The sequence below is a fragment of the Xenopus laevis genome, chromosome 1S, assembly GCF_017654675.1.
Source record: "Xenopus laevis strain J_2021 chromosome 1S, Xenopus_laevis_v10.1, whole genome shotgun sequence".
Classification (NCBI taxonomy): domain Eukaryota; kingdom Metazoa; phylum Chordata; class Amphibia; order Anura; family Pipidae; genus Xenopus; species Xenopus laevis.
The window spans coordinates 76,994,015-77,007,294 of record NC_054372.1 but is presented as its reverse complement, the minus strand read 5'-3'; the positions used below and the strand labels follow the sequence as shown (position 1 = coordinate 77,007,294).

Here is a 13,280-nt window from a genome sequence, read left to right as displayed (position 1 = left end):
TACATGAGATTATATTCACTGAGGTCATTTAATTTATTATAATGACTTGATTTATTATCATTATTTTATGTACACACAAGAGTATATTCACTGAGTTTAACTTATCTTTTAATTTTTTATTACATAAATATAATATACCTTTTGCGATTGTTCTGGAGAATTGGTTTCACAATTAATGTAGTTTAGTTTTTATCTGTATAGTACTTCGTTTAGAAGGTAAATGAATATCGTAATGGATGATACTTTTAACATTGTAATCTAACTGGTAGACATTAGGATGTTAACGGAGTTTGTTGGATCGCTACTTTCTGAGCCTCATTGTGGTGACTATATGCACTTTCAATAGTAACATTAGGGTGCTTCGAGCTATCTGAACGAACCAAAGTGGGTTTAAAGAGAGAGCTCCCAGGCAGTTGCGCTGGGGAAATTTCCTAGAGACAATTTGGAATTTAAGTACATCATACAGAGAAATTATAGGTTGAAGGGAAATAGTTATTTTAGTATAGTGCCTCGGTTTGATAGTATGTGTCTAATCCATAGTTCGATTTAATTAAATAAATCTCCGTTCTTCCTCTCTTTAGTTCTTTCTTAATGTTTTGCAACGATATTTGAATATAATGTGATATGAATCCATGTTTATTTGGTATGAGTTCCACGATACGGATGAATATTCCTGAATCTAGATGTTGATTTTGAAGCGGTTAAAAATCTCTTATTAAGAAGAGCATTATTCTAGCTATACACATCAATTTTCTGATTATTATAATTAACTTAAATATTTGTTTATGTATTTCATGATTTATCCACTAATTCTACTATTTTTCAGCATTCCGTCATGTCTTAAAAAATGGTCTTATAAAATGGTCTTAAGAAAAATTGTCTTAATAATGATTTTGAAAGAATTGTAATGATTTAAAGTAATTTAGAACTGTGTGTGATGATTTAAATTGACTTAAAAATAAAAGAGTAGAGGTTTCATTTCAGCTGAAACAATTTAAATTTTAGGGTTAAAATTTAGGATCACTGATTTGTACGTCATATCCTTTTTACTTGTTTAAATTTCAGTTCACGGCTGTTTTCAATCATGCCTATGACTAAGTATCCTCGTTTATTGTTTTAGCTGTTCTAAATAAAGACTTTTATTATATCAATTGGCCCATGGAGTGCGTACTTCTTCGCTATCTACATGGATTGAGAAGTGTCACATCTTTGGAGATGGGTCTGCTTGGAGTAGGCATATAGTACAATACTATAGATTTATCAATGATTTGATCATGATCTGGAAAGGTAACATTAACCAAGTACAGGACTTTGTGACTTTTTGTAAAAATAATGAACGCGGTATACAGTTTACTTATAAAATCAATGAAAAGAGTGTAGAATTTTTAGACATCTTGTTTTCACATGCGGAGGGTAAAGTAAGGACTGATATCTACAGAAACCCTATTAGCAGAAATTCCCTCTTGTTACGGAGTAGTTGTCATCCTGAGTCGCTTCTGAATTTTTGATTGGACAATTCCTCAGATTAAGATGGGTTTGTTCCACTTGGGATGCCTTCCTGAAAGCTGCAATGGAGTTGTGGCATAGATGAACCATGAGGGTATAGTACAGAAACTTTGAAAAAAGCTTATGAACTTAGTGATCATAAATCGCTTGAACGTATAATAGTTGGTACAGCACTCTCTAATATGTTTTTAATAGACATACTCTACTCAATTAATTGAGTGGTGCAGGAGATAAGAAATTGATTTAAATGACTAAAATGAAAAAGTATCTCCAAAATTGCACTCGGTATTTAGTCTATCATTAAATATTAATTTATTTTAATTATCCTCGCAGCCACCTGATTCATTAAGTTGGAACTCCATAAATATATGCAAATTAATTATCTTTAATACAAAAAAATCACATTTAGATTAATAACACGATTAAACATTATTAATAAAGTGCGTAAATTGATAATGGGTTAGAAAACTGGAACTGTTAATCAATTAATGTAAAAGTTCATGATTAGTTGAAGGTCAATTAATATGAAAGTTCATCATTGCTAGATAGTAAATTCATCTGTTATGAACCAGTTAATAGCAACGTTTTGATTCCTTGATTATGGTTAGTTTGTTAGTGTCCCAGAAAAAGTTCATACATTTTCAAAGTGATCAGTTAAGAAAATTTGAGAAATTTCACTGGAAGTACGCTAATTCCATTCACTCCTTCTTCTTGCTCATTTTGAATTATCAAATTGCCAATTTGTTTATGCTGCTACTTTAAAATATTCGTCCTTTCAGCTGAAAACCAATTGGAAACAAATGTAGCAGCATATGGCAATATATGTAACTTTATCGTCCTTCTATAGCCAGCTGATTTGGAGACACAGCTAAAACGCAATAAAGTACTATAAAAGAAACTGTTGCTTGATAGGTTGATTGGCATTCCTAGGGCCCAATGTTACTCGGAAAGAGCTGCGCTTACTCGCGCTTCTAATATAACAGCGAATGAATTGCTGCCGGCATACATTACCACTTCGCAGGTACTGCCGCTTGTTGCTTCCGGCTGAAGGCACACCGCTCTTTATCCGATTCTCGGGGCATTTACATCACCGCTTATAGCGTTCATCTGGGCAATCCTTACGGAACTCATTGTCAGCTGTGAACACAATCTCATATGCGCTGGCTTTTAGGAGGCAGTGAGCAGAGGAGAATAGCGTTTACTTTCAGTGTCAACACGCCGACGCGCGTTTCACCGTCCTTGGCTTCGTCAGGGCGTAATGATGTCAGCATTAGGGGTCCTCTTTAAGCTCTGTGTAGCGAGGAACGTCATGCTCCCATAGCAACCAATTACCATATTGTACGACTATTTTAGTACTGATCAAAACTATAGAAACAACCCATATTAACAAGAAATAATAATAACAAAATAACACTTTATACAATGTACTTAATATTCGATTTTATATATATAGAACAGGCTTGGATCACATATATATCCCAATTCTCTTCAGACTGGGACTAGTAAAGGCTTACAAAAATTATAAAAATACTCCAAATTTGATATCTTCATTTAGACCCTGAGGCCATTTTGTATCCAACTCATAGATCCATCTGAGCTCTTTTCTCAATAGAACCCTATCAATGTCACCACCTCGGATACCTAACGTCACGTGTTCTATTACAAACATTTTTAAGCTCAAATCTCCATTATGGATTAAATTGAAATGTTTTGCCACAGAACTTTTTTGTGACTTACGTCTGATATCCCTCAGATGTTCAAGCAGTCTGGTTCCTATTGTTCTTTTAGTTTTACCGATATATCTTAATGGACAATCACATTCGATTAGATAGATAACTGCGGTAGTTTGGCAATTAATGAAACTGTAAATAGTATAATTTTGATTTTTATGTAAGTGTGAAAAGCTTGAACATTTATGAATAAATTTACAACATTTACAATGACCACATTTGAACATTCCTTTTTCACGTTTAGGCAACCATGTGGTGACATTGTCTTTAGTAGAGTTCACAAAATGACTATTGGTTAACTTGTCTCTGAGGGAAGGAGCTCTCCTCGCTGTCATTTTTGGAAAGGGGCCTACTACCTCCTCTTGCATATCTGGATCAGCTACAAGTAAATCCCAATTATTTCTAAGAATTTTTTGGATGTCACTCCATTGATTATTATACTATGTAATAAACCTTATCACTTCCTTACTGTCTTTATTCTTAGGTTTATATATTAAATCAGAGCGGGTCTTTTCTTTAGCTTTTAGATATCCTTGATTTATTGTGTTACGATCATAACCACGACTCTCTAGTCTTTGTGCCAATTCTTTCGCTTGGCTTTCAAAATCATCGCCATATGTACAATTCCTTCATATACGAAGGAATTGTGCAATTGGAATGCCTCTAATTAGAGACTCTGGATGATGGCTTTCTGCACGTAATAATGTGTTAGTGGCCGTTGATTTACGGTATGTTTTTGTGCAAAGAAAGCCGTCCCTTTTGAAGATAAGCAGATCTAAAAAAAGAAATATCTTGATTATGATAGTTTAATGTTAGTCTTATATTCTTATCATTAATATTTAATTCCTCGACAAATTTAGTTAGTAGAGAAATTTCACCATCCCAAAGTAACAGTATGTCATCCTCATACCTTATCAACCTTATACCTGATCATAAATCGCTATTAGAGGAGGCAGTAAAGGATAGATTACAACAGAAACAACAACATCAAAAGTTTAATGGTAAAAGCAAAAAAGTGAATAATAAAACTTACTTTGTAACAGATTACAGTAGTGAGACATGTGTTATTAAAAAGATAGTTTTGAAACACTGGCATGTGATTAGTTTAGATCCATCCTTACAAGTTGAGAAACCATGGTTCAAATATAGAAAGAATAGATCTATTGAAAATCATATCTCCCCTAATATGCTTCTAGATAAGAGTGAATGTAAAACATTCAGTTGGTGAAATTATCTAGTGACTTACAAATGTGGATCGAGAGTTTGTAAGGAATATAGCTATATTAATGTGTCAAAGAAAAAAAAAGAGAATATAAGTGTAGAACGTACATTAATTGTAAACTAGTAATCTGATATATTTAGCAATATGCATCTGTGGATGCCAGTATGTTGGAAGAACTATGTGGAGAATATAATACTAGAACATCTAGCATGTGTGGGGAGAAAAGTAATATGTTAATACATTAAGGATGATGAGGTAAACTCCTTTAAAGAAAATAATTGTGACTATAAAAGCATACATTGTTATACCATTGTTTATAGCTATTGTTGTTTTTAAAACAAAATTAAATTACACTAGTAACATGGTAATATAATATAGTAATATAGAATTGAGTGCATATCCCTTTAAGGATAATTGAGTTAAATTGTCAGTAATTGTGAACAGCTATAAAGTTGAAAGTTGTGAAAAAATGTCATACTCTGAGGAAGTGCCATGTGGCACGAAACGGGTCAGTGATAGAGACTTAGTGCACAGGGTCGAAGTTGACAGGATATTTATATTTGTTAATAAATAAAGAAGCTTTTATTCTTTGCAAATCACCGTGTCCTAGAAGTCCGTATCTGTGTCCAATCATGAGAAAAGGTATTTAAGGTGGCTAATTACAAGTTTTCCTTCTGTTTGACTCTCCTCTGAACAGTGACAGCATTGGATCCTCAAAGCAACTCTCAAAAGATCTGAACACAAAGATTGTTCAGTATCATGGTTTAGTTTAAATCTCTCAGAGATTTAAACTGTCAGTTTCAACTGTAAGTAATGTAATCAGGAAATGGAAGGCCACAGTCACATTTACTGTAAAATCCAGGTCTGGCAGGCCAAGAAAAATACAGGAGCGGCATATTGTGAGAATGGTTACAGACAACCCAAAGATCACCTACACAGACCTGCAAAAACATCTTGCTGCAGATGGTGTATCTCTACATCGTTCTACAATTCAGCACAATTTGCACAAAGAACATCTGTATGGCAGGGTGATGAGAAAGAAGTCCTTTCTGCACTCATGACACAGAGTCGATTGTTGTATGCAAAAGCTCATTTAGACAAGCCACAGTCATTTTGGAACAAAGTGCTTTGGACTGATGAGACACAAATGTAGTTATTTGGTCATAACAAAAAACACCCCATTCCAAGAAAATCACCTGATACATACTGTCAAATTTGGTGGAGGTTCCATCATGCTGTTGGGCTGTGTGGCTAGTTCAGGGACTGGGGCCCTTGTTAAAGTTGGGGGTTGGATGAATTCAACCCAATATCGACAAATTGTTCAGGATAATGTTCAAGCATAAGTTACAAAGTTGAAGTTACGCAGGGGTTGGATATTCCAACAAAACAATGACCCTAAACACACTTCAAAATCTACAAAGGCATTTATGCAGAGGGAGAAGTACAATATTCTGGAATGGCTGTCACAGTCCCCTGACTTGAATATCATCGAAAATTTATGGGATGATTTAAAGCAGGCTGTCCATGCTCGGCAGCCATCAAACTTAACTGAACTGGAGAGATTTTGTATGGACGAATGGTCAAAAATACCGCCATCCAGAATCCAGACACTCATCAAAGTCTGTTTTGAGGCTGTTACATTTTCAAAAGGAGGCTCAACTAAGTATTGATGTAATATCTCTGTTGGGGTGCCCACATTTAGGCACCTGTCCAATTTTGTTATGATGCATATTTTCTGTTAATCCAATAAACTTTACTGCTGAAATACTACTGTTTCCATAAGGCATGTTATATATTAAAAGGAAGTTGCTACTTTGAAAGCTTATCCAATGATAAACAAAACTCCAAAGAATTAAGAGGGGTTCCCAAACTTTTTCATATGACTGTAATCTCTCAGGTGTGTTACGTGAGCAGGTATGACAGCTGTGGTTGATCTGAATGATACTGAATTTATAATAAAATTCTGAATTGTTTTTATGTGTAGGGCAAAAGCAGATTTCTTATATTTTAATTTAATATTACTAACTTGAACATTTTTCTCTTAACAGACTATAAGTACAAGCAGTTGATTAGTACTAATTACTGCACTGTGATGCATAATTGAGTCCATATTTTTGAATATCACTTACCCCTCATTTTAGTTCAAGTATTACAAAGTAGCTTGTAACAGCTAAAATTAAAGTGTCTCTTGAGGGAAATATGTTCTAAAGTTTTGCTGAATTTGTGTATTTCTTTTCAATTTATAGGTTGAATGGAGGTTTGTATGGAAAAAAATTAGCATTTTTATAGGTATCACTGTAAGACCAGCTTCCAGTATGGTGTCTTAGTGGGCCATCAATCATCTAGTTATATTGAAAAATTTACTTTTCAAGTCTTTCAACCATGTTATAGAGATATTAATATTTGAGTTAGGGTTTTTCCTCCAGGAAATTCTGTTTTGCCCCCAGTCTTATATGATTTCTTTGCAGCCCTGGCAGTCTGAGGAAGAAGGATCCTGGCTACGGGAATATCCAGTCACCTTGATGCAGTTTTTTCGGTACCTGTACCACAATGTTCCAGACCTTGCACCAATGTGGATTAGCCCAGAGTTCCTGTGTGCACTGGCAGCATCTGTATTCCCTTTTAATATACGACCTTACTCAGAAATGGTAAAAAAAATTGTTTTAACTGTATGATTTGTTTGTCTACTTTTCCTGAAACCAAATGCTTTTTCATATTAAATACCAATACCTTGGTAAAAAATATAGGAATACAGTATATGTTTTTGAACCTTTTTTATTCATAGTTTGCAGATTAGTAACCGATTCATCATTTTTGCTGTATGTGTGGTGCAGATTTTCAGATTAGATGATCTATATCAGTGATCCCCAACCAGTAGCTCGTGAGCAACATGTTGCTCTCCAACCCCTTGGATGTTGCTCCCAGTGGCCTTTAAAGCAGGAGTTTTTTTTTCTAATTTCTGGGTTTTTGGTTGTTTAAAAACCAGGTGTACTGCCAAACAGAGCCTCATTGTAGGTTGACAATCCTCATAGGGGCTACTATATAGCCAATCACTTCCCTTATTTGGCACCCGAGGAACATTTTTCATGCTAGTGTTGCTCCCCAACTCCTTTTACTTCTGAATGTTGCTCACGGGTTCAAAAGGTTGGGGATCCCTGATCTATATAGTTCTGGTATGGGATTTGTTATCCAGAATTCCAATATCTAGAAAGCTCTAGATTATGGAAAGTGGTGGGTTCATTTGGAAAATGTAATTGAATTTAAATATACTCTTTTTGCTGACGTCTAAGATTAGTGTCTCATATCGCCTTCTCCTTTTAAATTGTAAGCTCTGTTAAAGGGCATGTAAAGTCTAAAATAGAATAAGGCTAAAAATGCTGTATTTTGTATACTAAATATAAACATGAATTTACTGCACCACAAGCCTAATCAAACAAATGATTTATGCTTTCAAAGTTGGCTATAGGGGGGTCAGCATCTTGTAACTTTGTTAAACATCTTTGCAAGACTAAGACTGTGACATGCTCAGTGTGGTCTGGGCTGCTTAGGGATCGTCATAAACAGGGCCGGAACTAGGGGTAGGCAGAAGAGGCACTTGCCTAGGGCGCAAAGGCACAGGGGCGCCAGGCACGTACCTCTTCTGACGCCTTCCCCTAGCTCTGACCGCTATGTTCAGAAGCTGTGGCTGAAGTTCTACGTAGAGTATGGTTTTCTGCGCATGCGCACGCTCTCATTTTCTGCGCAGGCGCACTCGCGCGGATTCTGCGCATGCGCACTCGCGCTTCCTTGCCGCTCGCACACTTCTGCGCATGCGCGAGCGGCGGGAGCGAAGTACTTGGCCGGGTTGCCTAGGGCGCCCGACTGAGTAGGACCGGCACTGGTCATAAATAAAGATGCTTGAGTTCTGCATGGCTGGGAAGTAAGGCGGGGGCTTCCCCTTCTGTTCATAAGTATGATTGTTTCCCTGCTCAGCAGTTAGGGACCTGATCTGACAATTCCTATCCACAGCAGTAAATGAAGGGAGAATTTCACTGCATACAGTCATGTTTCTTAGAAAAACTATACATATTTTTTTTATTAAAGTATATTGGAGATAGGTTTCTTTTTCATTTAAGAAAGTAAAAATGGGATTTTATTTTTTTGCCTTTACACACACTTTAATGCTCTTCTTTCCCTTTCCCCACCCCCTCTGTGTGCAATTCTGTCTGCTCTAGATATTTCTGAGCACTTCAAAACCAAAATTTATGCCATCAGAAGTGACATTTCACTACTAAACCCCCCTAGACTTTCACCATCTTCCATCCACACTCTCTAGTCTCTTCTGTGCTCCTCTCCCATGACTGATGAGCACGTCTCGAAACTTTTGGCTTCCTCTCACCTTACTGCCTGCTCACTTGATCCCATTCCTTTCAAACTCCTCCACAACACCAATCCCTGTCTAATTAAAGCTCATATATTTAATCTCTCACTCTCAACTGGAATCTTTCCTTTTCAACTAAAACATGCACTTGTGACCCCAATTCTGAAAAAAATAATCTATTGATCCCTCCAATCTCAAATCACCTCTGACCTATCACTCTGCTAACTTTCATGTCTAAACTGCTTGATGCCTAGTCTATAACCGACTAACACTATTCCTCTCTGACAATAACCTGCTGGATGCCCTACAATCTGGTTTTAGGCAACAAGACTCCACTGAAACTGCCCTAAGCAGACTAACTAATGACCTTTTAACAGCTAAACCCAACAACCACTACTTGATCTCTCCGCTGCATTTGACTCTCCTCCTCTAGTCCCTCCATGCGTTTGGCCTTCATAACACCGACCTGTCCTGGTTCTCTTCTTACTTCACTGATCGTTCTTTCAGTGTCTCTTACAATGGAGTATCATCTTCATCCATACCTCTTCCTGTTGGGGTTCCTCAAGGCTCTGTCCTGGGCCCCTTATTATTCTTACTATTTATCCTCCCTTAGCAAACTAATTCATATGCTATATATATGCGCTCTCTTCCTGTCTTCTATCTCTACTTGAATGTCACAAAACTACCTTTAATGAACATCCCATCTAACATCCAAGAAGTATCAATCATAGTTAACAATTCCAATATCACCCCATCTCTCCAGGCCTTGGGGTTCTCCTACATACTACCCTGTCCTTCACTCCTCATATCCAGTCACGTATTAAATCATGTCACTTTCACCTAAGAAACATATCCAAAATACGATCATTTATCACCCAAGTTGCCGCCAAAATTCATATTCATATTCTCTGATCATATCCCATCTAGACTACTGTAACTGTCTATTAATTGGTCTTCCCCGCCAAAGACTGTCACCTCTCCAGTCCATATTGAATACTGCCACCATGTTTATACACCTCAGCAACCACTCTTCCTCTGCCATGCTACTCTGCCAATCCCTTGCACTGCACTGTCTGACTTTCTCCCAACCTTTCTGCTTTCAAAAGATCTCTTAAAATACATCTATTTACAGAAGCCCACCCCACTCTGTTTAGCTATCAAATGCAATACCATAGATTACACCTCTCAATTGCTAATTTCTGATCTTGCCCACACCCACACCTTGTGTCTCAATCCCTTCCCTTTTTCGATTGGAAGATTATTCTCACAGGGCCACCTTCACCTTTTGTATCAGATACTGATTGCTATGTATGTAATTCTGTATGTTCTATCTATGTAATTCTGTATACATTTCTTTTACAGCGCTGCGAAATATGTTGGAGTTCTAAAAAAGATGTTAAAATACATATTAATAATAATAATTTGGAACAGTTTATAAAAGTGTTGACCCCCCTCCCAGAGCTGCTTTAAAAAGACATATGAAGGTGAAAAATTTAACTTTAAAGGGCAAGTTAACTCAAAAATACAAATTTGCCTAATAAATGAAAACATAATTCTAATCAGTTTTTTAAATATACGTTTATTAAAAATTTCCAGTGGTTTTAAAGTTATTTATAAAAACAACTGCTATTGAAATCAGCATTTGCTTAACTCCTGGTTGTTACAGTACCTTGTCTTTAGTGATGATCGAATGCATATCACCAAATTTTCACCAAACATTTTTTGGTGAAACGGGTCAGATAACTGTAGAAATGTAAAACATTTGTAATGAATGTATATTACAAAGTTGCTTATAATTGTTTTCTACCATTAAGTAAAAACAACTTCAATAATAGAAAAACAGTAACAAAAAAATAATACAAAGTAATTGAAACAGTTCTTTATTTCTGGTGAATTCAAAACAGCTGAGCTGAAAATGCTTGCCATGTTTTATTTTTGACCGTTTTTTCAAAATTGAAGGTTAACAATTAACGTTCCTGTCTTTGGTATAGTTTGGCATTGCCGTAATCCAGGTGCAGATTGTGAACTATTACAAATTGCTATGTTAGTTGAATCTGTGGAATATTAGCAAATATTGTATCAATTATAACAACTGCCTTAAACGAACCTTAGGAATTTTGTTCAGCAGAAGCCAAAGATAAGAAATGTATCAACTAGTGTATCATTTAGAACAGTTTACAGAGTTGGTGAACACCTTTGAGCTGCTTCAAAAAAATTAATCTTTAAACTTCATTATTAGAAAAATTATCACAAATATACAAAATAGAAAGTAATTGAAAAAACCTATATTTCTGGATAACTTTCTAAATACAACTGAACTGAAAAAAAAAAAAGTTTAAATGCAGTTGCATATAACTTGGTGTGTCAAGGGCAGGAACCATAAATTGAGCAAACATTGCAGGAAAGAAACAACAAAGACTATCATTTTATATTATTTTTATATAGTGGCTGATTTCTTCTTTGTAGATGGGTGCACAGTTGCAAAATAAAAAAGTAAACTTTAATTTTGCAGGTCACTGACCTTGATGATGAAGTGGGATCTCCAGCTGAAGAATTTAAGGCCTTTGCATCTGACTCTGGCATGAACAGGAGCCAATCAGAATACTGCAACATGGGAACCAAGACCTACCTAACTAATCACTCTGCAAAGAAATTTGTGTTTGACTTCATGCGTGTTCTAGTAATTGAAAATTTGTGCCTGACTCCAGCTAGCAAGCAAACACCACTAATAGATCTACTCTTAGAGGTATGAGCTCTTCTTCTTTGTGTTCCTTAGCTTTCTCTGTATACATTCAAGAGTAATTCTGATTCTTTTTGGCATCTGGTAAATAAGTAATACACAGTGTGACCTCTGCATGGCAGTGTTGATTGTAATTAGTTATTATTTTGTTGAATGCTTATAAACAAGCACAGTGAGGTTAGTTAACACATCAAGTGAATAGCTCTTTAGTATATGTCATTAATCTCTTGCTCTGTGCAGGATGGTAGTTATAAAGGCAGGGCCTTTGCATCTCATTGTGACTTGCTTTTGTACCTCCTGCAGTTTGTAACGTCCACATGCATCTCCACTAAGTGTGTATGTCCTTATAAACTGAAAAAAATACCAAAACCAGGACCTCTGTCTGAACTGAATTGTTATTGACTCCTAAGCCCTTTAATAATACAGATAAACAAGTACATCATTGAAGTTAATATTTTTTAGGCCTCACCAGAAAGGTCAACAAGAGCTCAGCAGAAGGAGTTCCAGACTTGCATCCTGGACAGCGTGATGGATCATCTCTTGGCTGCTGATGTCCTGTTAGGTACTGTTATGCAGATGTGTAATTTGAGTTGTTCCAAGTGCCTATTCTAATTATATTTAACTGTTCCTTTGTTTTGTAAATATAGCACTGGGTTAGGGATCTAACAGTTTTAAAAAATTACAATGAGCATAATGAGAGGAACAATAATGATAAAAAGATATAATTTCAAAGAGCCTAATCTCTGTAATCAAGTGGTAAACTGATCCCTGTCACATGTGAGCTATACTGCAGGTATATAGACACAAACAAACAATATTCAGGAAAGTGTATGCATTTACTTACCTTGGCATATATGCTGTATACATTCTCTAGATTGCAATGCAAAATTACAAAAACAAATAATGTGCATGATGTTGGTCTGCTGCTTCTACAAACTGGTACTTCCATCAAAGGGGCCAGTTTCACCTTCCCTATTTAATATCACTGAGAAACATGTCCTTGTTCTGTATCAGTGAATGACACCCTAACAACTGCATCACTGGGTGCCTCCAAGTCACAAAAAAATGCTTGCTGGGTGCTTCTCACTGTGACCACACCATTCACAAGTCTACATCCACACTAGTGGTTTGGTAATCCCCTGTCCCTTCGTGGTGCATATTGGGAGGGTTCATGGGACAACATTAAGATGTGCATGATGCCTGTTATTATAGTGTGATTGAAAAAGCTACTCATCAGCTAAACGAATCACTTTTCACTGTAGCGGATTTCCATTTTGATACTGTAGCTTTTGGAGTTAATTGAGTTACAGTATATAGTAACTCCTGTTTGCAATTACTGCTTAAAGGGGTTGGGTTGTTTTCAGATAGTACTCCAAAAATAATTGTTTTGGGTTTTTTTATATTGAAGTTTACAATTTAATTTTAAAACTTCTGATTTCTCTCTGGAACAACTCTGTGGGGGTGAGTCACTGCTAATTTGATACATATTTCGTATCTTTAATGAGTCAGACATTATAATTGATACAGTAGTTACTAATAATCCACATATGCTGCTGAGAAATGTATCAACTAATGTAACAAATTGTACTACTTCAGAATCTGCACCTGGATCACTGACCATACTGAAACACCTGACATCAGTGTCGGACTGGCCCACAGGGATACCAGGAAAACTCCCGGTGGGCCCAGGTGTCAGTGGGCCTCTTGCTTCTAACCATTTAG

The 13,280-nt window shown here is 36.2% G+C and overlaps 1 protein-coding gene across 7 annotated transcripts in view; it reads left to right on the top strand.

Annotated features, from left to right (window-relative positions):
• The window catches only part of LOC108704099 (WD repeat and FYVE domain-containing protein 3), a 453,243-nt gene that overhangs the window by 315,460 nt on the left and 124,503 nt on the right, over window positions 1-13,280 (top strand). For all 7 annotated transcript variants that reach the window (XM_041579765.1, XM_041579766.1, XM_041579762.1 and 4 more), the window contains 3 exons: window positions 6,927-7,106; window positions 11,331-11,564; window positions 12,021-12,120. In XM_041579765.1, the coding sequence (XP_041435699.1) occupies window positions 6,927-7,106; window positions 11,331-11,564; window positions 12,021-12,120 (514 nt within the window). The remainder of the gene's footprint in view (window positions 1-6,926; window positions 7,107-11,330; window positions 11,565-12,020; window positions 12,121-13,280) is intronic.